The sequence below is a fragment of the Moschus berezovskii genome, chromosome 11 (genome assembly GCF_049115385.1).
Source record: "Moschus berezovskii isolate FMDL1 chromosome 11, NW_MosBer_1.0, whole genome shotgun sequence".
In the NCBI taxonomy this organism is placed as follows: domain Eukaryota; kingdom Metazoa; phylum Chordata; class Mammalia; order Artiodactyla; family Moschidae; genus Moschus; species Moschus berezovskii.
Window position 1 is genome coordinate 69,775,772 of NC_142470.1, and position 17,269 is coordinate 69,793,040.

At 36.6% G+C, this 17,269-nt stretch overlaps 1 protein-coding gene across 8 annotated transcripts in view; it reads left to right on the forward strand.

Annotated features, from left to right (window-relative positions):
- Window positions 1–17,269, forward strand: part of CCDC88A (coiled-coil and HOOK domain protein 88A) — a 119,078-nt gene that overhangs the window by 21,713 nt on the left and 80,096 nt on the right. For 7 of the 8 annotated variants that reach the window (XM_055401096.2, XM_055401098.2, XM_055401095.2 and 4 more), the window contains exons 3-4: window positions 9,600–9,708; window positions 15,129–15,198. In XM_055401096.2, the coding sequence (XP_055257071.2) occupies window positions 9,600–9,708; window positions 15,129–15,198 (179 nt within the window). The remainder of the gene's footprint in view (window positions 1–9,599; window positions 9,709–15,128; window positions 15,199–17,269) is intronic. The other variant, XM_088841442.1, reaches the window with a different exon arrangement.

The following is a 17,269-nucleotide window of genomic DNA, read 5'->3' on the forward strand; positions in this document are numbered from 1 at the left end:
ATATAAAAACTGGACAGTTCCTGTTCTTTATATTCAGAATTGTTTTAATTGTTATACACAGTCTTTCTCAGAGGCTGAAGAAACGATACAGAACTTACATATTTTTTTCTGCAAAAATTTCTTTTTTTTTTTAATTGGAGGCTAATTATTTTACAATATTATATTGGTTGGTTTTGCCATATATTGACATGAATCCACCCCGGGTGTACATGAGCTTCCCTTCCTGAACCCCCCTCCCACCTCCCTCCTCCCCTTATCCTCCCTCTGGGTCATCCCCACGCACCAGCCCCGAGCATCCTGTATCATGCGTCGAACCTGGACTGGTGATTTGTTTCATATATGATAATTCTGCAAAAATTTCTTAAAAGAATTTGAGCAAACCAAAATTCTAAATTCTTAAAACTTGCTAATTCTTAGAGAAGAGCTTTATGCAAAGGAGACTGTAGGTCTTTCTGGCAATTTAATAAAATTTGAAATATCATACGAGTAATGTTGAACATAAAATTTTAACAGAAACTTTAAGACAAGTTAAAAAGCACTTGAAGAGCACAGAGAAACTTGGTAACAACTCTGTGAAGGCAAAGATAATATTTACATTATAAAATTAGTTAAAGTGGGAATGAAATCACATGTGTTTATTGGAATATTATGCATCTATTCCAAAGTATACTCTGAATTATGTATTGTCATGTAACAGTGGGCTTGTACTGTAAATTTGTGGGATTTTTGGTTTACATACCTCTTCAGTAGTACTACTAAAATAAAATTTCTTAAATATTTTTCATCTGAATTAAATACCTAGATTTTTAAATAAAATAGTACTGTAATGAACTGGAGAGGGGAAGGAAATGAGTCTTCTTTAGTTTAATTAATCACTATGAAAACAATCAAGAAAATGCTCAGACAAAAGAGCAGTGATTTATTGTACACATGGATTTTATAGATGACATTGCTGAAACCATTTTCTGTTGGTATTGTCTTTGTTTTCTTGAATTGAGGTCTTGAGTACCTCAAGAAAATTTGTTTTCTTGAAAAGATTGAAAGAGAGTAAAGGGAAGAGTCTGTGAGAGCCTAGGCAAATTACTACTTTGGACTTCAATTTTCTGATTTATAGTGAAACTAGGTAATCTCTAAAGTATTTTTTGGGTTGAAATGTTATCATTTAGGAGATAGTTATAGGTGAGAGGTAATTTAAGAGAATTCAAATACAGAATAAGGAAAATAGAAATAAAACATGGAAGAAGACTAGAGAGGAAAGATGTCTGTAGTTACAAATGAAATTTTTGTACCTGTAGTATACCTAACATTTTTACTAGAGTTGTTCCTATTGTCTTTCCCCAATTACGAATGTACTTTTCTCCACAGTGATAGCTTGACTAAACTAAGCTCTTATACATTAAGTAATATAGCCACAGTATGTATGTACAGTAACTTACAGACAATATACCGAGTTAGTTATATAAAACAGGATTTTCCCTTCAGCTGTCTGAATTTTTAACCGTGACCTGACCTTACTGCGGTTTATCTTTTGTCTGCCATGACACACGATCTGACTTCTGCAATATAGCCTCCTTATTTTTGTGGGTAACTAGTTCTGGTTGGTACCTTTACCTAAGAGAGCTACTTTCCCACTTATATACCCGTTTGCTTTGGGCTATTCATTGTTCATTATTTGCTTTAAGTATAAGTCAGTCACAAGTCAGATTTAACTTACTTTTCTATTATTCTCGCTTGTTCTGTATGTCTCAAATTGTGGTTTAGAACTCTGTTATTCAACTGATCTTTGGGACACAAATCTTAGTAGGGAGCGTCTACTCGAGTCTGCCAAATGACTTTAGCTTGGAGAATGTCATCTCATAACTCTTAATAGTAAGCAACAATTTTTAAAACCCTTTTCTTGGTCTCAGATCATTTATTGTTTTTATCTATTCAAACATTTGCTTAGGATATATGCTGATTTTAGAGAATAATAAGATAAGGTCCCTGCTGTCAGGGAGCTTACATTCTGGTAAGAAAGTAAAAGGCATAAAGGCAATTAGTATTGGAAGACCTATGATAGAATGATGTACCAAACATGGGAATAGTAGTTACACTACGGGGTGGGGCTGATGCAGTAATAGTCTAGGATTGTGAGGACAATTCAGTGTTAAAAGATGTAACAATGTAATATTCACTACATTAACAGATTAAATGAGAAGACTCACATGGAAGTAGATGTTTCAGAAAGTCACCAATTAAGATATTAAATAGGATTACGAGGGAACTTAATTTGAAGGAGGGTGTTGATCAGAAAATTATGGTGAACATCAGGTATTTATGGCAAAACATTAAAAGCAGTCTCATGAAATTTGAGAACAAAATAAGGATAGCTCTTATCTCCATTATTATTTGTTAATACAGTAAGTAAAAAACAGAAATGAGGTGTATGATTGGAAAGGGGATAAATTATTATTTGCTTACATTTTTTCAGCTAGAAAATCCAAGAAAATGAACTGAATAAACTAAATTTTAAAAGGTGGTTAATCAGAAGTGTAATATACAAAAACTACAGTTTTCCTATTACACACTAGCAGTGACCAAGAAGACAGTGTGATAGAAAACAAATCCATTTCACAAACAAAAACCCAAGGAAAAAAATAAAGCCTACTTAAATGTAAAGATCATTGTGCATAAATTTTAAAATTTTACTAATGTGGATGTATCAAATTAATTTTATTAATAAAATCCCAATAAATCTCACCAAGCTTTTTCATAGAATCTTAATAAATATCCTAAAACTCATAGAAAAGAACAGCAAGTGTGACTGAGCAGGACAATTTACAAAACAAAAACAAAGGAGAAGGACTTGCTCTGACAGAATCAAGATGGCAATAAAGCCATAGTAATATTTAAAGGGTTTTAATGACACAGGAATAGACAGATGGGTTAAAGAAACAGAATAGATGCCAAAAGTATAGCCACATTTACGTGCACACTTAACATGGAAATCTGGTAGAATCAGAGATCAATGGAAAACAATAAGCTCTTTAGTAATTGGTGTTGGGATAATCGATTATCAATATGGAAAAACTATAAATTACATTCTAGAGAACCTGTAAGAGCACCAACAAACAGGATTTCTAAAGATAAGAGAAATACACAAAAATTGACTATTGACATATCAGTAGAGCGACTTCACGTTCACTTCTCACTTTCATGCATTGGTGAAGGAAATGGCAACCCACTCCAGTGTTCTTGCCTGGAGAATCCCAGGGATGGAGGAGCCTGGTGGGCTGCCGTCTATGGGGTCACACAGAGTCAGACACGACTGAAGTGATTTAGCAGCAGCAGCAGCAATCTACTAACAAAATATATTTTTAAAAATTATATTAACAGCAAAAACTGGAAGGAATTTATGAACATAGCTAATTAAATCCCTTCCTAGAGAAAATTAAAAAGTTGTTTTGTAGTGAAAATTTTCAGTAAAAATTAAAAATGCATTATATCAATGGATATGATCCCAAAGCACAGCAACAAAAGGCAATTAGGACTACATTAAGCTAAAAAATTTATGAGCAATTAAGGAAACAGTCAACAAAATGAAAAGGCAATCTATGATAGTTATAAAATAAATTATATATTAATAGATTATGATCACTGATAATTATGGGGAATCATAAGTGTATACTGATGTAAACAACTACATAAATTGAAGATAGATGTAAATCAGATTATTGACATAGTTTCAAAGTATGTCTTCACAAAATAATTTCAAAAGAAAAATAGTGACTATCATGGAGAAAACTGGCAGGTACCAATTTAATCAAGTGATAAAAGTGAATATTATCAGTAATGAGATAAAGTGAAATCATGTACCTCCTCTTAGCATGCACTGAGAAGATCAGAGCATCTCTTCTATTTTTATCCTGTCAAAGATACGTAACCTGAACTTAATTATGAGCTGTATACAGTTTAATCAGGCAAACCCAATTGAAGGACATTCTATAAAAAATTGGCCTATAACTGGCCTGGAACTTTTTAAAGTACATAGATCATGAATTTCAAGGAGAGATAGAAACTCTTCCAACTGAAAGAGACTAAAGATTGTAATTCTGAATACTGAATGCAAAGTGTGGTTTTGAGCTAGATCCTTTTCCTATAAATGCACTCATTAATTGGAGCAAACTTCAATGGATTCTAAAGATTGGATGATAGTAATTATATGATTGTTAATTTCCCAATTTTGATAGTTGTATATGTTTGTACGAGATAAATACTAAAATATGTGTGGACTCTTGGGTATCAGGTCATCAGTTTATTCTCAAGTGGTTTAGGGAAAAAACTGTATTGTCTATGCAACTTTTTTGTTAATCTCGGAGAAGGCAATGGCAAGCCACTCCAGTACTCTTGCCTAGAAAATCCCATGGACGGAGGAGCCTGGTAGGCTGCAGTCCGTGGGGTCGCTAAGAGTCGGCACAACCGAGTGGCTTCACTTTCACTTTTCTACATTGGAGAAGGAAATGGCAACCCACTCCAGTGTTCTTGCCTGGAGAATCCCAGGGACGGGGGAGCCTGGTGGGCTTCCGTCTATGGGGTCACACAGAGTCAGACACGACTGAAGTGACTTAGCAGCAGCAGCAGCAGCAGTTGCCCCTTAGCTCCTTTAGTCTCCTTTGTTCATTTCAGGTGTTGTTGGTTTTTTTTTTCTGTGTTTTTTGGGATTTTTTTTTTTTTCTGTGTCTTCACATTCACTGATCTTTTGTAATAGTTTCTTATCTTCTGTTACACATATACAACACGTTTTTCATTTCAGATATTTTAGCCTTAGAAGTTCCATTTGGGTTTTTAAAAATAGTTAACTTTTTTTCACATAATGTTTATTTTTTAAAAGTTCTTTAGTATATTCATAGTAGCTCTTTTGAAATCCTTGTTTGCTGTTTGCATGGTCACTTAATTTCTGGGTCTGTTTCTGGTAACTTTCCATTTTCTTTCCTGTTCACAAATTACATTATTTATTTATTTGTTTTGCTTCTTTGCATGTCTAGTAATTTTTTACTTTATGTTGGACATTGTGATTATTACATGGTGGTGTCTAGATCTTGTTCTTTAAGCAGTGATGAAGTTTGTTTTGGCAGATTTTCAAGTTACTTGCAATTAGCTTGATCCTTTCTTTTCTTTTTTTTCTTGCCACACCACATGGCATGCGCATGCGGGATCTGAGTTCCCTGACCAGGGTTCAGTCCTTTGTCCGTTGTAGTGGAAGTGCAGATTCCTAGCTACTGGACTGCCAGAGAATTCCCAGTTTGAGCCTTTCAATGCTTGTTTGCAAAGCTTTCTAAGGAGCTTCTGGGATAGCTTTTACTCAACTGCTAGTTTAGTTGCAAGACGTGATTCTCCTGAGGACTCTACTGATGCTCTAGGTATTTATTCTGACTGGTCAGAACTTAAATTTCTCTCTGCAGTCTGTGAGCTTTGGGTGTTATCTAGTTTCCAGCTTTTCTGTACTTGTCCTCTGCTCAGCCTTCTGGAGTTTAGGGTACATATGTACAACTTAGTATTTAGTCAAAATCTTAGGGGCATATTTTGGGAGCTCTTTGTATAGCTTCCTTATCTCTGGTTTTCTTTTCTGAAATTTTCAGTTTTTTAATTCCCTTAAACTCCAAACTTTGTCTCCCCGAGTTCAGTGAGACGTGGGCTACCCTTCCTTATGTCTCATTCTGGAAAGTACTTACTGTTTCATTAGAGAGAGCTTTACTAGAGATTGTAGTCTTGTATTATTTGCTGTTCAAAGTCTGAAATTAGTTGTTTTGTATGTTTTGTCCAGTTTCTAATTCTTTATGGCAAAGGGCAGATTTGGTGCTAACTGTTTCTACCTATATGATGTTTCAGCTGAGTTTTAGTTGTATTATTTTTTCACCTCGTACTGTGGGCAATCTCAGTGTACACAATTGAGTTGATCCAGTGTCAGGGATTGACAGTGTGAATGTGATCAAAAAAACAGAAGAGTTAGTGTTGAGAGTGCTGGCAAGAGAATAGTTGAAGTAAAGCAGTAGTTCCCAGTATAGTTTGAGGGTCCTTTCAGAGAGTCCATAGGCTCTGTCTACTTTTAACTAAATGTCTTTGTGAGGCTGATTTCTTTATATATATATATATATATATATATACACACACATATATATAATTTTTTTATTGATTTATTTTTGGCTGTGCTGGGTCTTTGGTGCTGCATGGACTTTTCTCTAGTTGCAGTGAGCAACTGCAACTCATTGTGGTGTGTAGGCTTCTTACTGTGTCGGTTTCTCTTGTTGCAGAGCATAGCCTCTAGGCACACGGGCTTCAGTGTTTGCAGCACACAGGCTCAGTAGTTGCAATTCCAGGGCTCTAGAGAGCAAACTCAGTAGTTGTGGCACAAGGGCTTAGTTGCTCTGCAGCATGTGGGATCTTCCCGTACCAGGGATTGAACCCATGTCTCCTGCTTTGACAGGCAAATTCTTTACCACTGAGCCACTGGGGAAGCCCTTTATTTCTTCATTTACATGAACCAAAATAACACAAACAGTAGATAGAATGCAGAAGCAAAGATGAACATCAACCCTCCCCCTTTTTTTAACATTAAGCTAGATGTTAAAGAGATTTGTAAAAATAGTAAAACAGTGCCAGTCTTCTCAATAAAAATTTTTTTGGTTTGGTGTTTATAAGCGTGTAATGGGTTTATTCTTTTTTTAATGAGTCAATAAGTAAACATGAAATTTTCTGTTTTATTTTCTGATATGGTAAATATTGATAAATGTAACCCACAAAAGAATTGCTGAAATAAGGGAAGGAACTGATGGCATCAGGAGTACAACAGACTGTGTCAAAAAGGGAGGGGTTAAGGAATGAGAATTGTCTGTTCAGTTCCTGTTCTCTGTTGGCTAAGTGTCAGTCTTCTCTGCATTCTCGTGTGGAGGCGCCTGCACTTAAAGTCTGTAATCATGGGTTAGTCCTCTGTCCCTGCAACTTCTTAGATTCCTGCTTTATGATATTACGCACTCAGCCCTTGCATAGGGACATTTCACCTGGCAATGTCTTTTTCTAGCTTGACCTCCTGGTCCTAATGAGGAACTAGATTTTTGCTATGTTCTGGCATTAATTTATACCCTTCTGTTCTGGTGCCACCCCTTTAACTTAAATTTCCTATTCTTTAAAAAAAAATAACAAACTTTAATTAAAATTTTTTATTTTCTTCATCTTTATTGACATATAGTTGACAAAATTGTAATTATTTAAAGTGTACGTAGTGGTGGCTTTATGTATGTGTACATGTGAATGGATTCCCACATCTAATTAATAAATACACCCATCACCTCACATTTTTAACTGTGTGTCAGAACATTTAAGTACCGCACTCTTAGCAAATTACAATTATTTGATATAGTGGTTACCATGTTTTTCATTACATCTTCAGGCCTTATTCATCTTATAGATGAAATTTTATACCCTTTTACCAACCTCTCCCTCTTTCCACCCAACTCTCCCATCCCCAGATGCTGGCAAGTGTCTTTCTACTATTTCTATGAATTTGGCATTCTTTTAAAAATTATTTTATTTTAATTGGAGGATAATTACTTTACAGTGTTGTGAATGTTTTTGCCATACATCGACATGAGTCAGCCACGGGTATATATGTGTCCCCCCATCCCGACCCCTGCTCGAACCTCCCTCCCCACCCTGTCCCTCCAGGTTGTCCCAGAGCACTGGCTTTGGGTGCCTACTTCATGCATCGGACTTGGCACTGGTCATCTATTTTACATATGGTAATATACACGTTCCAGTGTTCGCTCAAATCATCCCATTCTCGCCTTCTCCCACAGAGTCCAAAAGTCTGTTCTTTACATCTGTGTCTCTTTTGCTGCCCTGCGTGTAGGACCATTGTTACTGTCTTCCTAAATTCCATATATATGTGGATTTGTGTTTCTCTTTCTGACTTAACTTCACTCTGTATAGAGTTTGACTTTTTTTTTTATATTTCACATATAAAGAGGAACATACAGTATTTTTCTCTTTCTAGGCTATTTCACTTAGCATGACCCCCCTCAAGTTTCATCCATATTTTCACAAATGGCACGATTTCCTTCTTTCTCATGTCTGAGTAATATTCTGTCTGTGTGCATGCTAAGTCACCTCAGTCTTGTCCGACTCTCTGCGACCACATGGACCATAGCCCACCAGGCTCCTCTGTCCATGGTGTTCTCCTGGCAAGAATACTGGAGTGGGATGCCGTGTCCTCCTCCAGGGGATCTTCCTGACCCATGGATTGAACCTGTGTCTCTTAAGTTTCCTGCATTGGCAGGCAGACTCTTTACCACTGGTACCACCTGGGAAGTCCCTCTATCTGTGTATGTACCTGTGTGTGTATTTCATATGTTTTTAATCCACATATCTGTTGTAGGACATTTGGGTTGTTTCTGTATCTTAGCTATTGTAAATAATGCTGCAGTGAATATGGGAGCACCATTATCTCTTTGAGATCTTGAAATCTTGTTTTTATTCCTTTGGTTTTTATACCCAGAAACAGGATTGCTGGATCATATGGTAGTTCTGTTTTTAAGTTTTTGAGGAACTTTCACAGTGGTTGCACCAATGTATTCTCAACAGCAGTGCACAAGGGATCATTTTCTCTGCATCCTCACCTACTCTTATCTCTTATCTTTTAATGACTATGATTCCAACAGGTATGAGGTAATACTTCTTTGTAGTTCTGATCTGCATTTTCCTGATTCTTGTGATGGTGAGCACCTTTTCATATACCCATTGACCATCTGTATGGTGTTTTTTTGTTTTTTTTTTTTGAAAAATGCCTATTCATTCCTCTGCCTATTTAAAATCATTTTCACTAGTGAGGTGTATAAGTACTTTTGAGCATTAACCCCATTAAATAAATGATTTGTGCATATATTCTTCCATTCAGTTATTTACCTTATCATTTTTTACTGTATCCTTTGCTGTCCAGAAGCTTTTTAGTATGATGTAGTCACACCTGTTTATTTTTGCTTTTATTGCCTTTGCTTTTGGTGTCATTGAATTTCTTTTGTAACCATGTCCTTTTATTCTTTTTTGGCTTATGCTACTTCACACTCATTCAGTCCTTTGCTTTTATTACATCTACAAAGTTTATTCAAGATGAAAGTGATATCTTGTGTCATCACTTCACTCTTTAATTTCTCTGGGACATTGCCCACTTAAGTATAGTCCTCATTTTCCAGTGAGAAGATACATTTATTGATTATTAGTCCAAATTTACATTATTGAATAAAATAGATTTATTTTGGGTAGTGGAAGTATATATATTCAAAGGAAATAAAATGTTATTCATTTCAGGAAAGATGAAGAGACAAAATGAGAATGAACTGCAACATCTGACTTATATTTTACCACTGTCTGTGAAATATCAGATGCATTTATATTAATTAAAACCACAGAATACATGTCAAAATAATCATGTGTCCTTTTGGATCATCTGTCAATGAAGATGAATACAGTGTTTATAGAAAAATGTATTATATGATTATTTTTAGTCATCTATAATTGATAGGTATATTTCAATTTAATTTTTAAAGTATTCCTTCAATTTCTTACAGTAATCCTAAATCAGAGAGTCAGAGAGTAAATAAAAAAGTCAACAATGATGCTTCACTTAGAATTCATAATCTGTCCATTTTGGTAAGACAGATAAAATTTTATTACCAGGTAAGTGTTTCTTTTATGAATATTTTAATAACTGCTTGCATGTTCACATTTTTGTGTTGTTTAGTATTAGTCACCTAATATATACTAAAGGCTTATTATATGCCAGGTATTGGTCTATTTGTTGCAGATAGAGTAGTCATAACACCGTTTGTTTCTTATGCAGTGTTAAAGATATAAACATGTACTTCATAGTTATCAAATTTAGAAATAATTATTGTTTTATGATTTTTAAAATTTCCTGATAATTTGTATAGTGAAACACTTTAGGTGCAAATGAGTTTAACATTGTTTTATTACTCTGGAGAAATTATACCATTTATACATGTTTCTACATATTTTTCTGTCGACTGGTTTAAAATATTTCACCCTACTTCGGTTTTTTTTGGAAACTGCTCTTGAAATTGTACCTTTTACTCTTTTCATAGCAAAGGCCAAAAGTAATTAGTAGCTTACTCTTTTTATGCAATAGTATTATGACCGTAGTTCAGTTCAGTTCAGTCGCTCAGTCGTGTCTGACTTTTTGCAACTCCATGAAACACAGAACGCCAGGCCTCCCTGTCCATCACCAACTCCCAGAGTCCACCCAAACCCATGTCCATTGAGTTGGTTTTGCCATCCAACCATCTCATCTTCTGTCGTCCCCTTCTCCTCCTGCCCCTAATCCCTCCCAGCATCAGAATCTTTTCCAGTGAGTCAGCTTTTTGCATGAGGTGGCCAAAGTATTCAAGTTTCAGCATCAGTCTTTCCAGTAAACACCCAGGACTGATCTCCTTTAGGATGGACTGGTTGGATCTCCTTGCAGTCCAAGGGACTCTCAAGAGTCTTCTCCAGCACCACACTTCAAAAACATCAATTCTTCTGCGCTTAGCTTTCTTTATAGTCCAACTCTTGCATCCATACATGACACTGGAAAAACCATAGCCTTGACTGGACGAACCTTTGTTGACAAAGAAATGTCTCTGCTTTTTAATATGCTGTCTAGGTTGGTCATAAGTTTCCTTCCAAGGAGTGAACGTCTTTTAGTTTCAGGGCTTCAGTCACCATCTGCAGTGATTTGGGAGCCCCCAAAAATAAAGTCAGCCACTGTTTCCCCATCTGTTTGCCATGAAGTGATGGGACCGGATGCCATGATCTTTGTTTTGTGAATGTTGAGCTTCAAGCCAACTTTTTCACTCTCCTCTTTCTCTTTCATCAAGAGGCTCTTTAGTTCTTCTTCACTTTCTGCCATAAGGGTGGTGTCATCTGCATATCTGAGGTTATTGATATCTCTCCTGGCAGTCTTGGTCCCAGCTTGTGCTTCCTCTAGCCCAGCATTTCTCACGATGTACTCTGCATATAAGTTAAATAAGCAGGGTGACAATATACAGCCTTGACATACTCCTTTTCCTATTTGAAACCAGAGTGTGGTCCCATGTCCAGTTCTAACTGTTGCTTCCTGACCTGCATACAGGTTTCTCAAGAGGCAGGTCAGGTGGTCTGGTATTCCCATCTCTTTCAGAATTTTCCACAGTTTATTGTGATCCACACAAAGGCGTTGGCATAGTCAATAAAGCAGAAATAGATGTTTTTCTGGAACTCTCTTGCTTTTTGAATGATCTAGTGGATGTTGGCAATTTGATCTCTGGTTCCTCTGCCTTTTCTAAAACCAGCTGGAACATCTGGAGGTTCACCGTTCGCGTATTGCTGAAGCCTGACTTGGGGAATTTTGAGCATTACTTTACCAGTGTGTGCGATGAGTGCAATTGTGTGGTAGTTTGAGCATTCTTTGGCATTGCCTTTCTTTGGGATTGGAATGAAAACTGACCTTTTCCAGTCCTGTGGCCACTGCTGAGTTTTCCAAATTTGCTGGCATATTGAGTGCAACACTTTCACAGCATCATCTTTCAGGATTTGAAATAGCTCAACTGGAATTCCATCACCTCCACTAACCTTGTTCATAGTGATGCTTCCTAAGACCCACTTCACTTCACATTTCAGGATGTCTGGCTATAGGTGAGTGATCACACCATCGTGATTATCTGGGTCGTGAAGCTCTGGCTATAGGTGCGTGATCACACCATCATGATTATCTGGGTCGTGAAGCTCTTTTTTGTACAGTTCTTCTGTGTATTCTTGCCACCTCTTCTTAATATCTTCTGCTTCTGTTAGTTCCACACCATTTCTGTCCTTTATCGAGCCCATCTTTGCATGAAATGTTCCCTTGGTATCTCGAATTTTCTTGAAGAGATCTCTAGTCTTTCCTCTTCTATTGTTTTCCTCTATTTCTTTGCATTGATCGCTGAGGAAGGCTTTCTTTTTTTTTTTTTTTGAGGAAGGCTTTCTTATCTCTCCTTGCTATTCTTTGGAACTCTGCATTCAAATGGGTATATCTTTCCTTTTCTCCTTTGCTTTTCTCTTCTCTTCTTTTCACAGCTATTTGTAAGGCTGCCTTAGACAAGTCATTTTGCTTTTTTGCATTTCTTTTCCATGGGGATGGTCTTGATCCCTGTCTCCTGTACAATGTCATGAACCTCCGTCCATATTTCATCAGGCACTCTTCTATCAGATCTAGTCCCTTAAATCTATTTCTCACTTCCCTTATAGTCATAAGGGATTTGATTTAGGTCATACCTGAATGGTCAAATGGTTTTCCCCACTTTCTTCAATTTAAGTCTGAATTTGGCAATAAGGAGTTCATGATCTGAGCCACAGTCGGTTCCCGGTCTTATTTTTGCCGACTGTATAGAGCTTCTCCATATTTGGCTGCAAAGAATATAATCAGTCTGATTTTGGTGTTGACCTTTGGTGATGTCCATGTGTAGAGTCTTCTCTTGTGTTGTTGGAAGAGGGTGTTTGCTATGACCAGTGCGTTCTCTTGGCAGAACTCTATTAGCCTTTGCCCTGCTTCATTCTGTTCTCTGAGGCCCAATTGCCTGTTACTCCAGGTGTTTCTTGACTTCCTTCTTTTGCATTCCAGTCCCTTATAATGAAAAGGACATCTTTTTTGGGTGTTAGTTCTAGAAGGTCTTGTCAGTCTTCATAGAACTGTTCAACTTCAGCTTCTTCAGCATTACTGGTCTGGGCATAGACTTAGATTACCGTGATATTGAATGGTTTGCCTTGGAAACGAACAGAGATCATTCTGTCTTTTTTGAGATTCCATCCAAGTACTGCTTTTCGGGCTCTTTTGTTGACTATAATGGTTACTCCATTTCTTCTGAGGGATTCCTGCCCACAGTAGTAGATATAATGGTCATCTGAGTTAAATTCACCCATTCCAGTCCATCTCAGTTCGCTGATTCCTAGAGTGGTGATGTTCACTCTTGCCATCTCCTGTTTGACCACTTCTAATTTGCCTTATTTCAGCCATTCTCCGTTACAGTTTTTAACTGTAAGTTCTTGTCTTATATTTTAGTTCTCTTTTTAAACCCCATTAATTAAATATTGAACATACTGTTAAATCAGTGTTCTTTTTGATCAAGTCACGTATTTTCCTATTTTTCCTCTACATGGTTTTCTGCTGTATCTCAGACCTGCCTTTGATACTACTTTCTTACTGAAGTCCATCCTTTAGTTTGTGTGGAAAAGGCTTGTTTATAGTAACGTTTATCAGTGTTTGTCTGAAAATGCCTTTATTTCATCCTTGTTCTTAAAGGATAGTTTTGTTGGGTGTGTAGTTATAGGTTAATAATTACTTTTCTCTCAGTGTTTTTACCTTCTCTCTCTAAAAGAAGAAAAAGGATTCTGGAACTACACACTCAACAAAATCATAAAAAAACGAGAAAAAAATCAGAACAAGGAAACTAAAAATTGCAATTAATTTGACACTTATTTAAGTCCATTTAGCTGTTACATACTTGGCTATAGCATATTTTATCTTGAGATAACTTGCTTTTAACTTGAAAATTCACTTATTAAATACTCCCAAACTAAGTATCATCTGTTAGAGTAAGTGCTTGTAGCAGTTTTTGACACTTATTTTTAATATTCTTAACAATATTTACATAATATTTTTAACTGTATTCTTTATTGTATTCAACATGTGCTAAATATGTACTTTTCTTTAGATGTATGCATATTTTTGGTGTTTTTTTAAGAACTAGTGAATATAATACTGAAGAAAATTTTTTATAACTGTCTAATACATATCTGTAACAAATTATAGATAAAAGATCAATTCTAACTAGCTTCTAGTATCATGCTGTTCTCTGGCTGTAAAAAAACACTTGTAGGTGTAGAATCACACAGTTTCTTAAAAGCAGTACAAGTTAGACCTATTTGCTTCTTTGTCATAGTAAGTGTTAAAGAGAAGAACGATTCAGAAAGAAATAACAAAAAATTATTCCTCAGCAGCTAGTATGTCTGAATGTGTAGTGAAAGCCCAATAGTTAAGCACTTATTAATATTTAATATTGCAAAGATTCAGTATTACAGCATTACAGTGATCAGTCTGTAGTCTTTTTCTTCCCAGACCCTTTGTAGTGTGTCATTGTTGGTGGTTGTAATGATAGACATTGTGTGTTCTTTCATTTGCTCAAAAAACAGAAGATGCATCCTGGGTATATAAATAAAATGAGTAATTCGGAAGCATCCAGTTCTTTCTGAATCATTCTCTACCATCAAAATTTGTATATATTCTTGTCACAAAAAGTTTGACAGAAGTCAAAGGGAGTGAAACATGTTTTTGATAGGAGATAAATAATGATTCACTGAGGAAGAATCATTCACTTTTATGAAAATGATCGTAAGATAGGCTTTTTATTTAACTAGCTTTCTTAATTTTACTGTCGGTTGATTTTTTAGTTTTCTTAGAAGTAGTAAAAAACAAAACAGCAAAAAGTACACATACTTGAATTTTTATTGAAGAAGCTTGTTTAATTATCTAATACCTAAAATTCAGTTCAACTTGGACATTTTTGTTTTATGGACATCTGATATTATAATTTTAGTTATTTAAGTCATTAACTTATAGTTACAAAAGATTTAAGACTTTAATTACCTTTTTTCACATTTCATAAGCTTTTTAATTGCAGTATACCAGTGTAGGTATTGGAGAAGGCATCGGCGACCCACTCCAGTACTCTTGCCTGGAAAATCCCATGGACGGAGGAGCCTGGTAGGCTGCAGTCCATGGTGTCGTGAAGAGTCGGACACGACTGAGCAACTTCACTGTCACTTTTCACTTTCATGCACTGGAGAAGGAAATGGCAACCCACTCCAGTGTTCTTGCTTGGAGAATCCCAGGGACGGGGGAGCCTGGTGGGCTGCCATCTATGGGGTCGCACAGAGTTGGACACAACTGAAGTGAATTAGCAGCAGCAGCAGCAGCAGTAGTGTAGGTATAGCATACCTAAGAGATGTGCAAATGATAAGTTATAGCTTGTTGAGTAATGACCCTGTCAGCTTTACCCATACAGCAACCTTTGTGTATCTTTTTATAGGAGACTTTGCAGCAGTTGATCATGATGTCATTGCCAAATGTCTTAATCATTGGCAAAAATCCCTTTTCTGGTAAGTATTAAAATTAGCATAATTTGATGATAAAGATAATATCATCTTTGTGTAATGTTATGTTTACGAAGATCTTGCTTATTTCCATTAACACACTACGTTTTTGGTCAGTCTGTAGGGAAAGTTGGAGGTGATAATCCATTCTGTATAGAGAAAATGAACAGAATATTTGTAGGTTGTAGCGGAATCAAACAAGCATTACTAAGTCCAGTGTTTTTCTGACCCTACCAAATTGATACTTTTCTGTTATGATTTTTAGTGCCTTAAAGATAAGTATGGAAGATAAGTACAGTAGTTAAAAGCTTAGAAAAATATAAGCTTTGAAAAGAAGTGATTTGAAGTGACTTCTAGGATTCTGTTCACTCTGTTCAGGTGTTTGCTTTGGGCTTCCCAGGTGGTGCTGGTGGTAAAGAACATGCCTGTCAGTGCTGGTGATGTAAGAGATGAGGGTTTGATCAGTGGGTGGGAGAGATGCCCTGGAGAAGGAAAAGTAGTCCACTCTAATATTCTTGCCTGGAGAATCCCATGGACAGAGGAGCCTGGTGGACTACAGTCCGTAGAATTGCAAAGAGTCGGACACGACTTATTAGCACACACGCACCATTGCCAGAGTTGTTTGAATCTAAGGTTTTACTGATTGATTCCCAAGTGGTGCTAGTAGTAAAGAATCCATCTGCCGAAGCAAGAGAAGAGTTCTCTCCCTGGGTTGGGAAGGTCCCCTGGTGGAGGAAATGGTAACCCACTCTAGTATTCTTGTCTGGAAAATCCCATGGACAGAGGAGCCTGGCAAGCTATAGTCCATGGGGCCACAAAGAGTTGGACATGACTGAGCATGCACACACATTTTCTAGTTTATATTAAACTACTTTTGAGTGGAAAAAAGATGAGAGAGAGTTTCTTAGATCATTTAAATTATTTTCTTCAAAGTTTCTGCCCTTTACCAGATTTTAATTGTGACATGTTCAGGGTTTTAATTTTTGAACAATTGGGAAAATTAACAGCTACCTTACAGTTTCAACAAAGGACTTAATTATTACAGGCTACATCCCAAATCAAGTATATCTTCTCCAGTTCCCACCTTCAGTCAAAACAAAGATAAAACCAAAATAAAAACTAAATCCAAGCAGCTGGTTTTGTTGAGGAAACTACCAGTTACATGGGGGTGAATTAGATTAGGTGCTCTTTCGAGACATTCTGGAATGTTTAAGTATACAAATAAAAAATGAAAAAGTGTTGTATGTAGAATGGAATTGTTTTCAGTTCCTCATGTATTTAGGATTACTTACCAAGTTAGAGGGACCAGGAATATAAAGAAAATGGTTTATGTTCTGGAGGATCTTGTGTTTTGGTGGGTGATAAACAGATTACTCAGAGAAGGCAATGGCAACCCACTCCAGTACTCTTGCCTGGAAAATCCCATGGGCGGAGGAGCCTGGTAGGCTGCAGTCCATGGGGTTGCGAAGAGTTGGACACGACTGAGCAACTTCACTTTCACTTTTCACTTGCTTGCATTGAAGGAGGAGATGGCAACCTACTCCAGTGTTCTTGCCTGGAGAATCCCAGGGACAGGGGAGCCTGGTGGGCTGCCGTCTATGGGGTCGCACAGAGTTGGACACAACTGAAGCGACTTAGCAGCAGCAGCAGCAGCAACAGCAAACAGATTACTGGGTCATGTCATAATTAATGCAAAATAGATGTAAAAATGTTAAGGCTTATAAAATATGGAGCTATTGATTATTCTTAAAGTTGGCAAATTAGGGAGGGTTGGAGACCACTGGTATTTGGGTCAAGGAAGACTACATAGAGATGTAAGAGCTATGCATATAGTAAGTAGTTCATTAGAGGAAAGAGGGAGTAACAGAAGTTATGGCAGTGGTGTGTGTATGTGTGTATATTTGGGGAAGGGTGATCACTGTAGCTAAGAAGGTTTCATGGAGAGTAGGAGGAATTATTTGAAAAGAAAGTTTGGACTTATTTGTAAACAAATTGGCTTGATGGTGAAATTCTGGAGTGACTCAGTGTTTTAAGAAAATTTGGATTGAATACTGTTGGACAGTGAATATACTTTCCA